Here is a 21502-nt window from a genome sequence, read left to right as displayed (position 1 = left end):
TCTATGGTTTCTCATCAGGCCCGCTTTCTTTCCCCGATAGTCGTCCAGGTTACGGGGCGCTAGCGTGGGGAAACGACTGGAAAGCAGCTAGAGAGGCAGGCTTTGAGGTTGCCAAGGAGCGGCTGATCTTCCGTTTCCGGTAACTGAGGCACGAGGATCCGGCGTTCCAACCCAGCGGGAAAATGCGGCCTCTGACTGAAGAGGAGACGCGAGTAATGTTTGAGAAGATAGCAAAATAGTAAGAGTGCGCGGGGCAGAAGAGGGAGTGTGTGGGTGGCGCGGAGGGGCGTGGGTGGAGCGGGGGGCGCGGTGCCGGGATGAGTCCGGGCGCGGCCTCTAGTCCTCCTTTTGCTCTCAGCATCGGGGAGAATCTGCAGCTGCTGGTCGACAGGCCCGACGGCACCTACTGTTTCAGGCTGCACAACGACCGGGTGTACTACGTGAGGTGAGGCGGCGCGGGGCCGGGTAGGCAGCATGGAGCCGGGTGGGGTCCTGGGTCCCTCCAGCCTCCCTCATCTGACACTGCCTTTTTCTTTATCCCTTCAGTGAGAAGATTTTGAAGTTGGCCGCCAACATCTCCGGTGACAAGCTGGTGTCGCTGGGGACGTGCTTCGGAAAATTCACGAAGACCCACAAGTTTCGGTTGCACATCACGGCTCTGGATTACCTAGCACCGTATGCCAAGGTTTGTGGGGTGGTGTCAGTCCGCCACTAGGGATGGAGGAAGTCTAGGCTGAGGGCCACATCAGAAGGCAGAATTGGGCACCTTTTCTGCGACGGAGTCGCTGACGGTGCTTAGGGTCAGTGCCAGCACCTGGAGATGTGTGTACATCTTAATGCCTGGGCGTGGTCGGGGCTCAGGTGTAGGAGCCCTGTGTGGCCGCGTAGTGGTGGTTATCTCCAGTAGAAACTGAAAAGCCTATGCAGACCCAGCTCAAGACCAAAAAGCAAATAGGTGGCTGTGAAGAGGAGCGTAGTGGGGTACAGAAAAAGAGCTGTTAAACTGCCCATGGGAGAAGTTGATTGTAGAGTCGAGGTAAGAACCTCCTGGCTGGTCTCTTCGTGGGGTGAACATATTAAGGGAAGCATGACTCTTTCTCTCTTTTCTTTAAAATTCATGTTACAAGACAGACGAACCTCACAGGTGACATATATAGCACGGGGCATATGGTCAGTAATATCTTAATAATCTTGTATGGAGACAGATGACACAGATACTATAACTTTGTATTATTGTGATCCTTTTGTAATGTATAGAAATATCAGATCACTGTTTTGCACCTTTAACTAACATGGTATTACAGATTACTTCAACTGAAAAGAAAATAAAAGAACCAAAAAAACTTAGTTCATAAGGGATAAAAAGAAAGAAATTAACCATAGATCTAGCAGTTAGCCTATCTGCAGGGGTCTAACTATTTAGCATTTTTATGTCTCTTGGATTTAATTCTCTTTTTTACAGTATAAAGTGTGGATAAAACCTGGAGCAGAGCAATCCTTCCTGTATGGGAACCATGTGCTGAAATCTGGACTTGGTCGAATCACTGAAAATACTTCTCAGTACCAGGGAGTTGTGGTGTACTCCATGGCAGACATCCCTTTGGTGAGTAGAGATGGTTGCTGTTAAAAAATCAAGTATCTTTTTATTCAAGATGGATGTATTTTCAGTCTGCGCTTGAGAGACTAAATTCTCAGCACCTTTTGAATTCTTCAAAGAACTGTATCTTTTCGTCTTTGTTGTTTCCAGACCTCAATACGTACTTATTGAATGACTTGAGTGAATCAGTGTCTCTTCTTTTGAATCCCAGGGTTTTGGGGTGGCAGCAAAGTCTACACAAGACTGCAGGAAAGTAGACCCCATGGCGATTGTGGTATTTCATCAAGCAGACATTGGGGAATATGTGCGGCATGAAGAGACATTGACTTAAAACGAAATCATCGCGAGGACTTGTGGCTGTGTGGAAGGGCCTAGCTTTGTTTCCTGTGTCTGTGTAGGCTCCACCATCATGTTGAATTTTGTCAACACTGTGACCTCTTCAGGGACTTCTTAGTTTAATATTCTATTATGGACAAATGCAGGCTGGATTCTTATTATGTAGAAATGGCTCAAAAACGGGGTTTTGGATCTTTGTGATTATGACTAACTAGAATGCTGTGTTTTATATTTGAATCAGAGGGCTTCTTGTTTTGAGTAACAGGTTCTAAATTGTTGGAACTGAGGACAAGAATAGCGTATTGTTATCTGTGATAACACTGTTTTCCAAACACATGATAAGAACGTAATGAATTTTCTTATTTATTAATACTATGAAAGATAGATATTGCCATCAGAATAGTAGGTTGTGTGTGGAATTTTACAAATGAAATTTGGATAAAACAGTAAGAGCAGTTTATTCTGCCAATTTTCTTTACGGTAGGTGCTGTGTAGTGTGGAAAAAAACTTGGATTCAAACACCAGTTCTCACATCTACCAGCTGTATGGCCTTAGATGAGTCATTAAACTTTAATAAGCTTCATTTCCTTCTGTTTCAAAAAGCAGCCTAGCCGTCTTCCTAAGAATAGTTTTTAGAAGTGGAAATCGTGATCGTAAAGCATCTAGCACAGTGCCTGGCAAATGAGAGTGTTGAATAAATGGTAAGAGTTATTTCTGTAACATTTATACTGAGTATTTCTGTTACTAAGAGTAGGATCTTATGAACATAATTTGATTATATTATCTTGGCTTTTACAAGCGGTTTTCTCACTCTTTTTCTTGAATGGTATGATCCCAGGCTGAATGTTATTTTTATCACCTTGATTTCTAAAACAATTTCTCTTATAAATCTTTTGGGTTTTTTTTTAATTAAAAAAAATTTTTTATTGTAGTATAGTTGACGTACAATATTGAGTTAGTTTCAGGTGTACAGCAAAGTGATTCATTTATACATATATTCTTACAAATCTTTAATTACATGACTGGACTGGACAAAAAGCACTACTCAGAAACCCTGAAATAATAATTTAGCTCCTCCATCCTTCTCCCATGCCTTCCAAAATTATTTTTAGAATTACTAAAATATTTTTTAGTGAAAAACATGTCACAGACAAAAAAATTTTTAAGTACCTGTATTGTAAAGCAATTTCTTTAGTGCATATACTGCTTAATTTAAATTCCAAAGGTGACATCTCTAAAAATAAATCATTTTTCAATTACAAAAAAGCACTCTACCAACTCCTGTTTTTGTATGCAACATATAAAACCCAGTTTTATATGTTTTTGTCCCATATTTTTCAACTTTTCTCCCTTCCAAGGTTCTCTGTTAATTTCTAAATAAACATAGTGAAGGTTAAGGGGCTGCAGTACGATGGACAGTATTTTGATGGTAGCATTTAGTGTGTACTTTAGAAATAGTCAACGTCAAAACTTTACACACTTTTATTTATTGCTATTTTGCCTGTGTAGATGAGAGCAATAGGTACAACTTTCTAACAAGAAAAATTGATTTTTTCCCAATAACTTTACAAAGATTTGAGAGAGCTTGTGCCCCAGAAGAAAAGAGCCAGGGCACTGTAGTTGTTCGAGCTTAGCATCTTGGCTTCTTTGTGTCTGTAGTCGTTGGGATGTTGAAGAGACGCTTCAAGAAATACAGCTGCAGGATCCCAGAAAGAATAATAACAAGGCTCTGGGCTGTCGACCACCAATTCACATAGTTATAGTTTGACTGGAGTAGGAAAAAGTCAGCCATTTTTCTCATGCGAGCGAAGTTGTAGTATCGCCACATGTGAAAGATATTGTTCTGCAACTTTCGTGTACTCTTCTGCAGGACAGAAAATGAAATACAGAAAGGGTTCCTCCGTAACCTCATCTAGCCTCCCCTGGGTACCCACCAGCACTAACCTAGTTTATCTGGAAGTTGAGTAACTTACGATTTTATAGTATGTAATAAATTGGCTATTGGAGTTGTTGATAAATGCTAGTTTTGTTGTCTATGAAAAAATGGCTTGGACTTCAGTTATAAAAAAATAATTTTTATAATGAAAAACTTCAGTGCTAAAACTAGAAAGTTCCTCCAGATTATCTCTAGATTTAGACATGTACTCAGCACATCATTGCTGTTCTGGGTGATGTCTTCTGTTCTTTGTATATGGTAAAAGATAAGGGCCTGCAAATTTTTATGGAAGGGCCAGACAGTAAATATTCTAGGCTTTGCAGGCCATACAGTCTCTTGCAACTACTAAGCTCTGCCACTGTAGCACAAAAGCAGCCATAGACAATATGTCCAGTTAGCTGTCCCTCATTATCAGTGGGGAGATGGGTTCCAGGACCTGCAGAGGATGCTGAAATCCCATAGTCAGCCTTCCGCATCTGCAGGTTCTGCATCTGCAGATACAGAGGGCCAACTGTAATTGTCAAATGAGCATGGCTGCTGTGTTCTAGTCAAACTTCACTTACAAAAACAGGCAGTGAGCTTTTGTGCATCAAGCAGACTATCAAGAAAGTCAAGAGAGATCCCAGAGAATGAGAGAAAATATTTGCAAATCATATATCTGTTAAGAGACTAGTATCCAGAATATATAAAGAACTCTTAGAACTCAATCATAAAAAGACAAATAACCAGATTTTAAAATGGGCAAAGGATTTGAATAGACATTTCTCCAAAAAAGCATGCAAAGATGCTCAGTGTCAGGGAGACACAACTCAAAAATCACAAGATACCACTTATACCCACTAGGATTGCTATAGCAAAAAAGACTATAACATGTTGGCAGGGATATGGAGAAATTGCAACACTCATACACTGCTGGTGGGAGTGTAAAATGGTTTAGCCACTGTGGAATATAGCAGTTCCTCAGTGAAGGTAAAAAGTTACCATATGTGCCAGCAGAGTATACCGCTTATATGTGTACAGAGATGAAAGCATGTTCACACAAAAATTTGTAGGCAAATGCTCACAGCAGCATTGTTCATGATAGCCAGAAAGTGGAAATAACCCAGATGTCTACCAGCTGATACGTAGATAAACAAAATGTGTTTTAAATATACAATAGAATACTATTCATCCAGAAAAAGGAATGAAGTATTAATACATGGTACAATGTGGATGAACCTTAAAAACATGCTAAATAAAAGAAGCCAAAGACAAAAGGCCACATTGTATGATTCCACTTAATATGAAGTGTACAGAACAGGCAAATCTATATAAACAAAGTAGATTAGTGAGGGATTACCCAGGGCTGAGGGGCATGGGGAACACAGAGTGAATAATAGGTCTGCAGTTTCTTTTTGGGGTGATGAAACTATTCTGGAATTAGATGCTGGTAATGGTTGCAGGACCTTGTAAACCACTAAACTGTACACTTAAAGTGGTGAATTGTATCTAAGTTAAAAAACAAACAGGCAGTGGGCCAGATTTGGCCTGTGAACCGTTGTTTGCCAATTCGTGGTATAAAACAAGTGAGGAATTTCAAGAGCTCCAAGTCACAAAATTAATTAAAGGCTTCAAATCCCTTTGCCTGTTTGTTTTCTACCCAAATGAGCCCTCACTCTGATGATATTACTCCCATAATTCTAATTTTTCCTCCAAATTTAAAGTCAGTTTCCATGGATGTTTCTCTCCCACAAAACAGTTACCTCAATTGCATCCAAAGTATCATTCAGTTGTTTTCTTTCATTCTTCTCTTTGTGGTCCATCTCAGGCCCCTCATAGAAGACTCCAAAATTGAGGTATACTTGCACAGAACCAAAGTGATTTTGCTGATTTTTTAGACAAAGCTGATAAAAACCTGTAGGAATCCCTAGATCATTACCAAATCTTGGTCTCCCACCCTCCCACCCTCTAGATTTCCCTGGAGATAACTCTTCTCCAGTGTTAAATGTGCTACTATAGCACCTTCTTTTTACTTAGGAAGTACAAAATCCAGTTTTTGATGTGGAAGATACTGATCTTACTTGAAACTTATTTTACTAATTATTTATAATATTGTTTTGCCAAATACTAGTAGCTTTAGCTCTATGTTGGATAGAAAATGTTTTCTTCCTCTTTTTCAACGTATAATTCCCACATCTCTTAAGGAATTTCTGATCAAGAGCATATTAAGAGCATAGTGTTTGCTTCTTGCATACCATGAGAGTTGGGATATCATTTGAATTTGAAAGTAGGGAAAAAATGTATGCTTTGTGAATGAAAGAAGCTATCCTACTGGAGTAACTTCCTGCAAGGTGGTCTGTATGGGGGCTGATGATTGGGGTATGTACTGGTGCTTGTTCTCAACTGGGGTCACCTCCCCGCGTGTGGTGATGGGGGAGGAGTGAGGAGGAGCAGGGTTGGAAAGGTGTGGCAGTGTATTTGATTGTCGAAATGACTGGAAGGCACTACGTAGGGGCCAAAGATGCTGCATAATAATGCTGAATATCCTGTGCCACTCAGTGATTCTCTTACGTCCCTGTTGAGAAATAGTCTTTTTTTGTGCACCTGGCTGGTAGAGAGGACAGTTCAAACTGACTGGTGCCGTCCAGGGTGAGGACAGGCTCGATCTGGCTGTAGGAATTTTCTGGTGACTGGAGAAGTGCTTTGTTGCAGAATGCGGATATTTTTCATGGCCATGCATTTCCTTGTGTTCTGCTTTTTGGTAACTGGCTCAAGTGTTTTGATGACTGAAAAGAAATACTGTCCCATAATAAATTTATTAATTGGAATTCTGTATCATAAGTGGGTCTGCCTGTTTTGATCACTTTCCAATAATCTGGTTCGTTGGAGATGATAAGATAAAATCGAGCTTCTGGACCCTGGAGTTATAATAATTAGTCACCTGGAGACTGCTTCCAAACTGCCAGTGGACCGCTGATTAATGTCCTTGGCCATTGGCAGTCTCCAGGAAATCTGGTTTTTGGTGTTGAAGGCTAAATCTTTTTCTTACTATTTCACCATCCATATGTGAAAAAGCCAGAGCTTTTACATCTCAGGTACTTAATTAAGTTCAATATTTCCTCATTATTTTCCCAATTTCAAAGAAACGTATGATTATTATAATAGCCGTGATGACGAAAACAGACCTGTCTCTTGGGTGGAGAAGTTAATCTGGCCCCGAACATTCTTAGTGGTGTCTATAAGGAAACCCTGTGGGGTATGTGCAGTGGCAGCAACATGCCGGTCATGTGACATTCCCAGTGTCCGCTGAACCTGCCGAGACACATGAAAGAGGGAGAAAAGCTCCTGCTGCATCATCAGGAAGCTAGCTGAATGGTAAGATTGACATCCAGTGACCATCAGCACAGTGGTTCTCAATCAGGGATGGTACTGCCCAACCCCCACTTTGAATTTGGGCTGAGACGTTGCCCTGGTGTTGGGAGTAGGGGAAGGGGGGCGGGGACAGCAATGCTGAATAGTCTGCCGTGTTAGAAATAGTAAGCAGGACAAAGAAATGACCCAAATGCCAATAGCACCCCTGGTAAGAAAACACGTCTCAGACCATGCAGCTGACATGTTGGTGTATATGAATCTGGCTGTAGAGTTCTTGGCAGAACTCACTTGGTTTTGACCTCCCCAGTGGTATACTAGATTTGGGCTTATTTGATGCTTGACAGTAAATAAATAAGGCATTCAATAGGTACTTGCCTCCAAGCTGCGTCTTGATAAGCCCAGGCTACAGTGACCTGACTAGTAGCTACTATTCTATTATAAATTCAGAGATAAGAAAAATCTCTGGTAGGTTAATTTAAAATAAATTGTAAGTTACATTGGAGTAGAATAAGATCAACATAGTCTTTTACTCTGTAAACAAAATTTAGGAAGTTAATAGGTTTCTAAGATAAAGAACAAAGGAAATGAACAGCTTCTAAGTTTACTGTTGAGCAGACCATCCTTGGGCACAGCATGGATTAAAGTACTTGGCCTGTGAACAGGCAACTTGAAAACATTTACCTTCCTAAAAGCAACAGGTCTGACTGCATAGAGAAGCCTTGAGTTACTGATTCTCCCAATTTGCTGGAATTACCCCTAAAGGCAAGAGAGTAAATGTTGCTCCCCCAACCTCATAAACTGAAGCGTCTTTGAAATCTCTGGGTTTGTCTCCAAAGTTCATGTGACTTTTCATTCAACTTGGTACCATATCCATATTATTTTAATATTTAAAAAATGGATTCTTTCGCCTCTCATCTCTAAACTCGAGTAAGTGTGATGATTACCTCTCCAGGAAGAGGCACCCGGTTTGTCCCATGACTTTGAGCACACTTCCACAGCCCCCAATTTGAGAAGCCAAACCATATGTTTTAGTGATTATTCATCCATCAGGAGTTTCCATTTAACTGCAGGTCTGTTTCATTAACAGGTGGGGAGTCACAGCATAATAAAGACAACTAGAACCTTGTGTTCATTTAAAACCTGACCCCCTTTACAAAAGGAAATGAACAAACAAGAAAAACAAGTCCCCAGTATGACCCACCTCATAACTGAAATAGAAGTATCCAGTCTGGTGGGCAAATTGCCAAAAGCATTCTGTGCCTCCTGGAGGGATCACGATGGCAAAGTCGTATCGATCCGCACCACGGAAGAGGGGCTGGTCCCCAGAGCCACTAAGAGGTTCTGTCTTCTGGCTCCTTGCAGAGCTCACTAGGTTCAGAACCACCAGTCCAGCACCAAAGAGCAAGGGGAACATGCTGCTCTCTGGAGACTGCTCTAACTGCTTGCAGCAGCCCAGTGGAACCAAGCAGTTTAGACAACTGCTGGGATAATCATTAACTCTGCAAGTCACACATAGGCCAGTCTCAGGGCCACACATAGATATTCCAGAATAGAACTGGCATGGTACCCCACGTTTGGCTCACAGGAAAGAATTTTGCTTTCACCTCAAAAACTCAGTGGCTTACCAGACCTACATCACGGGTGCTAGGTAGAATCTATTACTTCAGAAGAGAGATTTCCACCCCTCCTCTGGGCTGTCATTTTTCAGTTCTTGCCTCTTGGGGGTAAACATTAGGCAAATTTATTTACAACCACCTGAATGTACGGACTCATTTCTCGGTACACAGTGGCTGGGGAGATTTTTCTCACTCGTATCAAATTGCTAGATGATACGTGTCCCTCCTATAAGACGTGAGGGGCAACACCTGTTTCAACAGACCTCTTTCTGCCCAGTGCTACAGTTTAGGCGAGCAAAGCACAGCATGGAAGTGTGTGTAAAAATTTAAATGGATGAAGAATGAGCAAGAGACAGTGGTCAAACCCCTCCACTGATAATCCTCATTCTGCTACCTTCCACCTGACTGATACAGTCATCTAAAGCTATCCAAAATCCACTTAAAGACTATTACAGGGACTTCCCTGGTGGCGCTGTGGTTAACAATCTGCCTGCCAATGCAGGGGACACAGGTTCGATCCCTGGTCCGGGAAGATCCCACATGCTGTGGAGCTACCTATGTCCGTGCACCACAACTACTGAGCCTGCGCTCTAGAGCCTGTGAGCCACAACTACTGAGCCCTCGTGCCACAACTACTGAAGCCCACATGCCTAGAGCCTGTGCTCTGCAACGAGAAGCCACAGCAATGAGAAGCCCGCTCGCCGCAACTAGAGAAAGCCCGCATGCAGCAACAAAGACCCAGTGCAGCCCCAAAAAATAAATAAATAAACAAATAAATAAATAAAAAGACTATTGTTCAAACCCTTGATCTTTCTTTTATCTGTGGCTTCTTCAGCACCCACAGGGGGAAAAAGGCTGACTTCATGGCGGAGACAGTTACGTGCATCTTATTTTATTCTCACAACAGCCTACAAGGGAAGTACTATTACCTACTACATTAGAGATGAGGAAATGGACATCCAGAGATTCCAGTGGCTAACTCACCATCTCCAAGAACAGCTGGCACAGCTGGGGCCCTGAGTGGGCCTCAGACTCTTACCCATCAGGACAGTGTGTCTGTTAGTCTCTGAGTTCTGACAATGTCTAAATGTTTTTATCTCAGCCATAATCTTAAAAAACAAAACAGCATGAGTACCTTCTAACCAAGTATTGCTTCAGAAGGCATCACAGTGACTCCAAGTGGTAATACTTTAACTGTCACAGCTATGTGTTATGTTATGAAGAACACATTTCATAATTGTGTTCAGTTCCAGCAAAGGCCAGATGACATCACAGCAGTCTGGAGGCACAGAGGCTCTGCAGCAGTCTCACTAAGGTGAAGGTGGGAGAGACTGGGATCATTTCTCAGTACATAGTGGCACAGGCATCCCCACCAGAGTCCCACCACTGCCACAGTCCTAGCACTACTCATGTGGTGAGCAGTGACTTAGATTCAGCAAAACAATCACCAGTTCATAGTAAGTTGTATAGTTCTATAGAAACTGTAGGCAGAGTTTTATGTCTGTATACATTTTATAACATAATAAAGATAGCATTGAAGTTATGTTAAAAAATGTTAATGGATCTATGCATTTCTCAAATTTTGAGAAACACGATTAGGATATTTTGCTTCCTTAAATGTATCACAGTGTCATTCTTCTACCTAGAGAGCGCCATCTAACAATGTGAGAGTTGAAGGTAAAAAGCTTCTGGATCCTAAAGCTTGGTTTGGAGGGAGATCACAAGTATCTACAACCAGATCAAGTGGAGATCAAGTTCTTGCCTTCTCACTGTAGTTTCATTTGGGGTTAATTGCTAGAAAAACAGCAGTACCCAACCCCCAAACACGTAGTTAATAGGTAATAAAGCTGTACAAAGTTTCCAAATTTCAACTATAGGATGAATTTTTAAACTTTAGCATTTCTTTACATCTTGCCTTTCCCTCACTCAAAAGTGAGAAAAAAGGAATTATTTTGTCCCCGGAGGTACGTTATATGAAGAAATGGACAAATTAAGAGGAAACTTTCACATCTCTGTATGGCACAGCTTCCAAGGATTAGAACATCCAATACAGTTTGACATCAGCTTCTTAACATGGACAATATGGTTTAGCAAAGCTTGTTCAACATTTTGCTACCTCCATCTTTTCAGCTGCAATAAACAGCTACTTAAATTTGAGAGAAGCAAGACTTTAATGAAGAATGCTACAAGTTATGGACAATAATTCTCATTTTAAAAAAATTACAGAAAACACTTTACTGAAATTCTTTTTTCCTAAAAAGACAGTCTTTAAGGATGTCTGAGAGACAGCAAGCACAACACAGTACAAAAGGAGAAGGGAATGTTGAATTCCAGTGCAAGACACTAACACAGCACAATTAGGGAATCAGGCGGAAGCAACCATTTCACAAAGAATGGAATTAGGCATTTATACTCAATCAGGATTTTTTTAAGCTTTAAAAGTCCAGCATAAAGAAGGGAATTGGGAAGAGAGGATGGGGAGAGGGGCTAAGCTTATCTACAATCACCATTTTACCAAAAAACACACTGGTTCAACCACGTGAGAAGTGGAGGTTAAACCTGCCTACATAGCCCAGCAAATAGAGCAAATGCCAAGGCAGTCACGTCTAGGAGTTGATGTCACAACTGGCTAAACAATTTTTAAAGGGACTCTGATTCCACCAGGACTGGTTTCTCATCAACCTGGGCTCATGACAGATGAAGTTCCTTTGCATGTGCATCAGAAGGCCAAAGCTTTACCTGGAACAAGTTCGCTCCAAGTAATGCTCATGTTGCTGGTTTTAACAGGTCATGGAGTCAAAAGTGACTCCTAACAGACTCCACCATTTCCTAGGAGAAGGTTCTACTGATTACCAGGGACTTAAATTCAAGCAAACCACTAAAGAAGGGAAATACTAATGGTATTCTGGCACTGTACAAGCTATGTGCCTGTCATCTCTGTCAAGGACATGGGGTGGACTTGGCTTTGTTTCTCAGCTCCATGATCTCCAACTGTGATGAAGTGGAACTGGAACCTCCCCCACATGGGAGGAAGATGCCCAAAATTCTCATCCCAGCCCAGCTTCTGAAAGAAACAGCAGACTACCAGGGGCTATTATTAGGAACCATGCTCCTGTGAATTCTGTGGAAATGAAGGCCTGTTTCAGTTCATGCCAAGTCTTTTCATGGTCCGCCAGCGATCCTTAATCATCACAGCTGTTCGGTTAACAAATGGGTAGTTTTTAGAAATGGCGGCCCAGTTTCCTTCCCCGTACTTCTGCACTCCAGCCTTGACCCACTCGCTTTCCTCTACAGTCCACTTCTGCAAAAAAAAACAAAAAAAAAAGGATTTATCACAACCTGTGTTTCCACTTATTTATATTTTCATATAGTAAAGAGGTAAACTCAATCCTAGGAGAATAATCGGAACCCAAAGGAAGGATTTATACTTTTAAAACATGATATAGAATATAAGTTAACACCATGGATTTGGACATTTCCTAATTTTCAGTGTCCTGCCATTTCATCCTCAACTGATAACCATTTCTGGATTCAAAATTTCAAACGTGTGTTGTTCATGGTTAGGAAATGCGTCAGCTTTCTGACCACCTAGATTTTTCTTCCAGAGAGTATTTAACTTAAGTTTGGATTATCTGAAAATGACAAATAAAATTTTTTACCAGGTGCATGGGTAGTCTATGCCTGTGAGATGTGGGTACTTATTTTATCTCTCTTCTACCTACACAACCAGAAAAGATCAGAAAAGAGAATTTAAAATTACCTGCTTTCTTGTTATATTGGTTGTACTCTCTTCATCTGGTGCTGCTGGAAAACATTAAAAGTAGACTCATTTCAGAGCTTACCTCCTCGGCACAAACCACAAGAAAAAGACATAGAACGTCTCCAAAGGGAAAACTTGATTCAAATTTTACAAACTTTGAGAAAAGAAAGGACATCACTAAAGGATAATTTGGTTTTGTCCTCTGCTTGCAAGATACCAATCATTTCAGTCCATGAGAATCTGTACAAAGCAAATACTTTACAATCAGGCATTCAATAAATGTTGGTTAATGATGGATTTCAGGCTCTTTAGTAAAAGCACTATCATTTTCTCAACTTACTGAGGAACTGTGGTATTTAAAATCCTAATATATATATTACACATACATATATATATATGCATGTGTAATATATATATTTGTGTATATATATACACATATTTGAGTGTGTGTATGTACATATATAATTTCTGCTTTATAACCCCTTGTTAATTACTGCTTTGAAATAACACAGTTTTACTGTTTTTGAATTTCCAAATCCTTGATTGTTAGATATAAGTAAAATTTGGGGGCTTCCCTGGTGGCGCAGTGGTTGAGAATCCACCTGCCAATGCAGGGGACATGGGTTCGAGCCCTGGTCCGGGAAGATCCCACATGCTGCGGAGCAGCTAAGCCTGTGCGCCACAACTATTGAGCCTGCGCTCTAGAGACCATGAGCCACAAATACTGAGCCCGTGAGCCACAACTACTGAAGCCCGTGTGCCTAGACCCTGTGCTCCGCAACGAGAAGCCACCACAATGAGAAGCCCATGCACTGCAACGAAGAGTAGCCCCCACTCGCCACAACTAGAGAAAATACGCACACAGCAACAAAGACCCAACATAGCCAAAACTAAATAAATAAATACATTTTTAAAAAAATTTGGCTCAATTCTTCAAACATAAAGAACGGGGTAATGATTATTGCTTCCCACTCCAACAGACCATGTGAGATCTGGTCAAACTCTACCCTCTCATCCTATGGAAATAGATCAGGCCTCAAAAACAGGGACCAAGATAATATTTTAAAGGACCAGGGGGCTACAGGAGGGTATACAAGTATAATGGACATGCCATCTCAAGCCAACAAGAGCCAGTTAAAAAGCTGCAAGAAAAGGCAAAGTTGCATAAATGTGAAACTTGCTACAGTGTCTGCCTCAGCAGACGCCACTGTCCCAGTAATGCTTCCTGAAGAGTGAAGAAAGGTGACTCAGGAAAAGGGATACTTACAGGAGCACATTATTTATTTTTAAATTATGAAGTATTTCATGATATAGTAGAAGCCGATTTCTGAAACTGACAAATCTGGACTGCATCAGAAGTGGATGTTTTCTAGAACTTTTATATCCTGTTCTTAAAATATTTAATGCCACTTTTATTGTTACTTCTCCCATTTTCTGTGTAATCTTGATTTTCCCAACTATGCTTTTGCCAATGAAAGGTCATTTTTAAGGGCAAAACCTTTGAGGTTGGCAAAGGATTACTGTTGCTGCTGTGTTACAGAAGTCTTCAGAATCTCCAAAACTAAGGTTTAGCATGTATATATTTCCATCAGAGAGCAAAATATGTGGTGGGAGAGATCCTAATGCAAATACTATGAAGTTCAATATTAATTAAGGAAAAGTAAAGTTTCTCATCTTAGAAAAAAACACATATATAGAAACGGGTAAGAGATTATTTACTTAAATAAGACATGTAAGGAATGACCACTTCTACCTTTTCTAATTAAAAAACTTTAGGAAGAACATCAACTACAATTAAATATAGGATTTATTAAACCAAACCAGGAGTTTTCTTTAAATATAAAGCGTTGCTTTGATAGTCTCCATTGTTTAATGGGAAAAGACATAAAACTGATTCCTCATGAATCACAATGAGGAACTTTTAAACTTTTTCTAGTTTGGAGACAAGCAATTTCTGGAACATTGATGTGACAGTAACATGCACCTACACTTCAGCAAGTGTCAAGGAGAGACCAATGAGAATCTTCTGGCTTACCCTGAACTTGAAACAGTTCGTCCTCTTCTACCCAAGTCTCTTTTTCTTCAACCCCATTAGAGTTGTTCCACTTGCCTTTGGGTACTCTGAGGGAACATCAGCGAGAGGACAAGGTGTAAAACAAAGTCATCCCAGGTCATCCCATACTCTGTCCTTAGCTCTACTCGTGGCCCTGTATTCCTCCCTGTTCTGCTGTGACCACATTCGAGATTCACCTACACACAACTCCCAAATCTTGACCTGGCCAGGCCTCTCCATGTCAACATCCCCCAGGTTTCAGGACCGTCTCTCAAACTCAGCACTGGATACATCACCATCCCCCTCAATGATCTGTTCATTTTCCTGTTGTTTGTCTGGTTGGTTGGTTGGTTGGTTTGGTTTGGACTCTATTACAGATTTCAGCATTCTTCTAACCTAGAGCTGCAAATTCCTTCCCCTCCATCACAGACATGCTCTATTCCTATCTCTGGACTGTTCTCCTTTCCCTCCCCATTCCCCTAGTCCAAGCCCATGGTCCAATACCTTTCACCAGTATTACACTAGCCTCTTAACTGGAGTCTCTCCCCACTAGCCCCTTCCCCTTCCAAAGCCACCTGAACAATCATCCTAAAATTACCACATCCCTCCCCTATTCAGTGATGGCTCCTCACTGCCTAAACAATGAAGCCTAAATGCCCATATGAGGGAATCAAGATCATGCAGTCTGGCCTGTCAGTTTCTCAGCAGTTCCTCCTGTCCCCACCAACACCCACACCGCCCTCTGCTCCTCCTTCCTCCTGTAAGTTCTGTGCTTTCCTGCCTCTCTATTTGCTGTTCTCTCTCCTTGGGATTCCCTTCCCTGCCAAGTGAAGTCCTGCCCATCTTTCAAGGCCATCGTTCTCAATGAAGACTGCCCAACACATACAAAAAGCCCCCGCTCCTCTGCCCTTATGATAGTGCTTCCACTTTATTACACAACCGTATCACGACATACCCTTAACCATAAGCACCTTGACGGTAGGGACCATATCCTCATTTGTCTACTCCAAACACCGGGCACAGTAACACACACCCTCATAGAAGCTGGAGAGATACTAGCTAAACTAATAATGAGATTATCAAAGAACTGTAAAGGACTTATACCATCAAAGATTAGAATAGTAAGCAAACAAGAATCATTCCTGTGAACATGAAATTTTGAGTACTTGGGTGCAACCAAAAACAGTCCCAAACCTGAAAAATAATCCAAAACCCAAGTTATTAAATAAATGAAAATTATAGTCACTCTTACAGAACATAGCACAAATCTGACCTCAGAATTATAACATCCTTTACAAAACAAACATGGAAAGTATCTGAACTAAGTTTTGAAGAATTTATATAGATCAAAGTCACCGAAAAACCTGACCAAGAGAGTAGAAACAAACTGTTGTTTCCTTCCCCGCTATAAAAAAAATTTATTTTTAAGGCTGTTTGGGTATTTTGCAAATGAAAGCAGTTTGCTTAATAAGTGCATAAACATGAAAAAAATTCCTTGAGTTCCATGAGTTTTCTATGCAATTACCTAAGTGGCTGGGACAAATGGTGGACTCTTTACTTTTCTTTATTTTTAAATTGGATCATATCCCCCAAAGGGTTATTTCTAAGAATAACTGATTTGCTTGAGACAAAAAAAAAATTACAGGAGTTTTTTTCTTCTCAGGATATTAGCTGTGTCAATTACTATTCATAAATAAAGGCCAGACAGCATTACAGTTTCAGTTTTCCATCTATTTATCCAAGTCCTGGGATAAAAACTGATTTTAACCTCAGGGTCCATCATTTTCACCTAAGTGGCTATTCACCCTTCCTGCAGACAGTCTTTGCAGATCACTTGGTAACTTTCTGCTCCTCCTCTGAACTCAGCATTTGCTATTACATGTATAAACATTTTGGTATTTCTTAACTTCTCATGTTGTGGAAGGGGCTGAGACCTTGGTCCTCATCTTAACTGTTAGGTGGCCGGGCGGGCAAGCCGGGTCACTTCCTGGCTCATTGCGCTCCTGACTGGCGAAGTTAAAACTTAATGGTCTAGAGGGGTTGGCAAACTACAGCCTGTGGCTGCTGGTTTTGTATAGCCCTTGAACTAAGAATGGTTTTTACATTTTCCAAAGGGTTGTAAAAAAAAAAAAACCAAAACAGAAGAATATGCAACAGAGACACAAAGCCTAAAATGTTTACCCTTTGCTAGCCTTTTATAGAAGTTTTGCATGTGGCCCCTTAAATTGCAAGAACCAAGAACTGCTACTTTGTTTGGTTAGTAAACTATCTAGTAAGCACTAGTTCTGTGCTGTGGGGGATATAAAAATATAGTAGTCGTGGCCCTACTGTCTAGGTGATAGACCCTAATCCTGCCTTCCCCTCCTCAGATTCCACTGGCCCAGCTTCCCCTGGGTCCTGACTGCTCACTGGGCAGCAGTCTCCAGCCACCCTCCTCTTCTCCTTTCCCTCAGTGTCTGTTCAAAAGCCCTCAGTGGTGTCTGCTCAGAGGCTTTCTGATTAGGTGTATTAGACTTATCTGGGGCACAGTTAGCAAAGCAGATTAGAGAACACTACCCTGTCCCTTCTAATTCAGTAGACAGGAGCCTGGGAATATATATTTTTTTAAACACTGCACAGGTAATTGTGATATGAAGCCCCTCTTGAGAACCTCTGCCTGATAGAATATAATAGGAACTCAAAATCTGGCCCATCTACCCATCCAGACTTTTCTCCCTTCATCCTCTCTGTGCCCTATATTCTCCTGCCATACAGACTACATAACATTTTCCGGCTCATACCAGGCTTTCTCATGCTGTAATTCAAGAGGCTCCTGTTTCCTAGAACCGACCTCCCAGTATTACTGGATGACCTCCTACTCATTCTTCAAGGCCAGCTCAACACTTGCTCCTCAGCAAGGTTGCTCCACCCACAACTCTGCTGCCCAGGCCCAGCTCTTCTTCCCTGCAGCTCCCAAGGCACCTCACATATGCTTCGTTTAGGGCCGGGGTCATAGGATCCCTTTTTTTTGTAAAGGGCCAGTAGTACCTTCAGCTTTGCAGGCCTTACTGTCTTTGTTGCAACTACTCAACTCAAGGTAGCATCAAAAGCAGCCACAGATAATACAAAATTCATGGGTGTGGCTGTGTTCCAATAAACTTTATTTACAAAAACAGGCAGCAGGTGGATTTAGCCAAGGGGCCATAATTTCCCCACCTCTGCTTGAGAGTACCCATCATACTTCATACCCTTGACACATGAGAGAGGTATATCTGAAACCTTCACAGAGTCTCCCATTTATAAAACCACTGTAATCATGCACTCTCTCCAGTTTCCTTGTCTGTTCATGGGAGCAATACTTCATAGAATTGCTGTGAGGGGTAGAGGAGATCAGGTATCAAATGAGAGCAGTAGTGTGCTGACTGCATCTGCCAGCCCAGCCAATGACTCACTCACTTCCAGATGCAGGAAGTGGTGCATATAGTGCAGATTTGTGCCCGAGTATAAATCATTTATCAGATGCCACAGCCCTACAGGGCACCCAGCACAAGCATGCCAGGACACAGGTCCCCCAAAAGCTGTAACAGAGAGCAGTAGTAGAGATGGCAATAACCGTGGGAGATCAGTGAGGTGATCACTGACAGCAGGGTGACCAGGGGAAATTTATGGAGGAGGCAGAGTTTTAAGAGGCAGCTTGGTGTACGTGGTATACAGGCCACGGGCTTTTGTGTCAAGACTGACTGGGATTAAAAATCTCAAAGCCCAATTTTGCCATTTTTTATCTGTGTGACTTCAGATTAAGTTAGTAACTTTTCTGAACCTTCCTCACCTATAAAGTGGGGCTAGTAAATCACTCACAGAGTGAGTGTAGATATTCAGTAAGATAATATGTGAAAGTGCTTGGCCCGCAGAAAGTATTTAGTCAACATCAGCTTCTCTTCTCTTTGAAAGACAGATGGGATTTTGATAAGCAATGGTGGAGGAATGATAGTCGGAATGTGGGGAATGAGAGGCAGCAAGAAGAGTACAGTAGTAGAAACAGGGTTCCAGGGAGAGCAAGCAGACCAGTTTGCCTAGAGGAAAGATCCACAAGAGGGCACAAATGGTAGCAAAACTGAAAGCCAGGTTGGGGGTCATGATGGGGAGCAAAATGAAAGCATTCTAACCACTGCCCCACAGAACCTAGCAGAATGTGAGAGATTAGTAATTATTGAATTTGCCAAGTCTCAAAATGCTCATAGAACGTGCAAAACTATAAATATTCATAAATCTCTTTTAAGGATCAAAGTATAACGTGGCCCAATTCAAACAAACTTCCTTTAACAAACAAGACTAATATTTAGTAGTCAAGGCACTCAGAAGTTTGCTAAAAATGGAAGCAGCGGTGAGTAGGAGGCTCTGACACCCTTTCACCCTCACTCCTGCCTAGTGCAATGCCTGGAAGCCCACATGCGGGGCATCAGAACTGGCAGGATGGCTACGACGTCACTCCCCACCCTGAGTCACATTCTAGCAGTCTGAGCAAGCCTTGGTGGTGAATAACTTAGCTGAAAGTTACTTCATTCCCGGAAGCAATACCAGGCATAACCAGGACCACCAACCAGCCCCCAAACTTCTACAAAGAAGGTCTTCATACTTGGGATTCTTCTCCCCAGGGAGGGGTTGGTTGAGGATGGTGGGCTTGGATGGTGAAGCAGGAATGACTTCCTGGGAGGAGTCGAGGCCTGCGCTGGGCTCAGTGCTCTGGCTGTCCTCCTCCAAAACCAATCGGCTTATTGTCATGCGCTTGTTCTTGGGCTGCAGTTCAGAGCCACCCTCACCCTCAGCAGGGGCTGAACTTTCGTTTTCATCTTTTCTCGGTCTCTTGTTTTTGAGGGCTGGTGATGGTGGGCACACTTTATTAGGAAATACCATATCTTTCTGGTCCAGTTTTGAGAAGGCTGCCTCAGAATCTTGTGCACTGGACAGAGTCTTGAAAGCTGCTTTCAGAGCCGTAATTCCAATGGTGGTTGGAGTGTTCTGTAGCTGCCTACAAATAATGCAAACATAACAGAGATCAGTTTCACCATTGTGGATGCTTGTCCAAGCAGCCACAACTTTTTCAAAGTGGGAAGCTTCAAATTAGAAACTCCTCAGGTTGAGAACTCTTCATTAAAAAAAACAAAACAAAAACAGAGAGGGTGCGTGATACAAGCTTTATTTATAAAAGCTTCCATTTATAAGTGTTAAACAGAGGCTTCAAATATGATATGTAAGTTGAACTATGGAGCTTAAACTTCAAGTAAGAGAACCCTAAAGGAACTAGGGCCAATGATACTCCCTCCAGAGACCTCTTCAGCCTGTGTGCTGTCTAACCCATTAGTCTACATGGACTAAAGTGGTGCTTTCCACAATGCAAGAACTCTGTGTAGTGCCTAACAACTACAATCCATCTGGACAACCAACTGATAATCCAGCAATCTCACCTTGAAGTCTAAACTCTTCTTCCAGCTGTCCTAGTCCAACCCTCATGTGAGAGAAGTAAAAGACTGGCCTCCATTCTGCCCTCTTTCGCCTACACTACACTTATAAATGGGATCTTGAGAATTCTCAGAGTGAGAAGAGTGCCACACAGTCTTGGAGAAACTGCCTTTTCAAAATAAAGTTCATCTATCATTTGGATGTTTTAAGTAAAAACTGTTAGGAGAGGGCAAACTGGCAGCCTGCAGGCCAAACCCAGCTGGCAGATGTGTCTTGTCTAAGCTATTCAAGTTTTTTTTTTTTTTTTAATTGGACTAACCGCCAACATTCAAAAATTGGGAAATCTCAAAAAAAAAGTTTTGGACGTCTCACATAAAAATTTGAACTGAAGTTTGGACATCTTTGGACATCTCACGTAGCAACAATCACACGAAGCTGGAAAGCATGCCCTCGCTGTGTCCCAGTCCCGTGCTCTCAACTGTATTATCCTAGACCCACTTTGCTCCTTTACATCTCCTACTGGGCCCCCAAAGACATCTAAACGTGTGACCTCTGCTTTGTTAACTGGTCCTGGGAATCTGATTCACAAGTGTGAGCACTGCATTAAGAGATGAGGTATCAACAGGGAAGTACTGAGTAGATACAGGTGAGGCAAGGAGAGAGAAACAGAAGGAAAGAACCTTTGAGGAATAGCCAGTCAGGAACTTCTGCCAAGGATCTGACGTCCCGTTTTCAATATTCCCATCTTCCCAGGATGTGTTCTGTAAATCCCACAGTGCCTTCCACGAGTAACCCAGTAACATGTTAAGAGGTCAAACCACTGATCCTGCTCGAAGATGACGACTATGCTTCCCACACATCACCCCAGTGTTTCAGCCAACATCATAAAAGGGCATCTCTCTCACCTGGCAGGTTCTCTGAGTGGCTTTTCAACAGGCTCTGGTGCTGGCTGTTTATCTTCCTTCACTGTGGTTGAGGTGGAAGACTCAGATTTCAAAGCCTTTTTGGCCATCTGGGAAAGGAAAGATGTCGTCAGGAAGAGGAAGTCACAGAATTTCATTAACTGCTTCTTTCACCATGAACATACTCAATATGCAAGCATGCTCACTTACAAACCCAATTTAGGCATAGAGTAGAGGAGGACATAAAAAGGGATCGAACTTACAAGAATTATCTCAAATTTCTTCCTCCCTTCCCTCAAAAAGTGGCTCACAGTTTTCTATACTAAAGGAGAACTCAACCTGAGTGGTGCTAAAAGCATCTTGATGTTCCAAGAATTCTGAAAGGTTATTTTGGACAACAAATACTTAAATGATTTTACTTTGTATCTCCTCTTCTATCCTTCCCATCTCATCCCTAATTTAGTTTCTGAATACCTAATAGACCTTTGGGGTCATATGCAAAAGTCAAATCT

General features: G+C 41.8%; 3 protein-coding genes across 6 annotated transcripts in view; 1 reads left to right on the top strand and 2 right to left on the bottom strand.

The window, feature by feature from the left end:
• Nucleotides 1-157: 157 nt before the first annotated feature.
• The window catches only part of NIP7 (nucleolar pre-rRNA processing protein NIP7), a 65386-nt gene continuing 44041 nt past the window's right edge, over nt 158-21502 (top strand). The window contains exons 1-5 of one of the 2 annotated variants that reach the window (XM_082863068.1): nt 158-238; nt 359-445; nt 547-685; nt 1463-1603; nt 1809-1941. In XM_082863068.1, coding sequence (XP_082719194.1) covers nt 183-238; nt 359-445; nt 547-685; nt 1463-1603; nt 1809-1928 — 543 coding nt within the window. In that variant the 5' untranslated portion in view covers nt 158-182 and the 3' untranslated portion in view covers nt 1929-1941. Of the gene's footprint in view, nt 239-358; nt 446-546; nt 686-1462; nt 1604-1808; nt 1942-21502 lie in introns of those variants that run through there. The other variant, XM_082863069.1, reaches the window with a different exon arrangement.
• TMED6 (transmembrane p24 trafficking protein 6) lies at nt 3556-8671 on the bottom strand. Its single transcript, XM_082863070.1, has 4 exons — nt 8422-8671; nt 7034-7160; nt 5612-5763; nt 3556-3797 (listed from the first exon to the last, which is right to left on the bottom strand). Exons 1-4 carry the CDS (start codon nt 8632-8634, stop codon nt 3564-3566), a joined length of 726 nt encoding a protein of 241 aa, XP_082719196.1. The 5' UTR covers nt 8635-8671; the 3' UTR covers nt 3556-3563.
• The window catches only part of TERF2 (telomeric repeat binding factor 2), a 37460-nt gene continuing 26994 nt past the window's right edge, over nt 11037-21502 (bottom strand). For 2 of the 3 annotated variants that reach the window (XM_082862058.1, XM_082862059.1), the window contains 5 exons: nt 20994-21100; nt 19265-19657; nt 14632-14717; nt 12597-12640; nt 11037-12137 (listed from right to left, as the gene is read on the bottom strand). In XM_082862058.1, coding sequence (XP_082718184.1) covers nt 11979-12137; nt 12597-12640; nt 14632-14717; nt 19265-19657; nt 20994-21100 — 789 coding nt within the window. In that variant the 3' untranslated portion in view covers nt 11037-11978. The remainder of the gene's footprint in view (nt 12138-12596; nt 12641-14631; nt 14718-19264; nt 19658-20993; nt 21101-21502) is intronic. The other variant, XM_082862060.1, reaches the window with a different exon arrangement.

This window comes from Leucopleurus acutus (assembly GCF_964270905.1).
Source record: "Leucopleurus acutus genome assembly, chromosome: 20".
In the NCBI taxonomy this organism is placed as follows: domain Eukaryota; kingdom Metazoa; phylum Chordata; class Mammalia; order Artiodactyla; family Delphinidae; genus Leucopleurus; species Leucopleurus acutus.
Note: the sequence above shows the minus strand (reverse complement) of the source record. Positions and strands in the feature narration are given on the sequence as shown.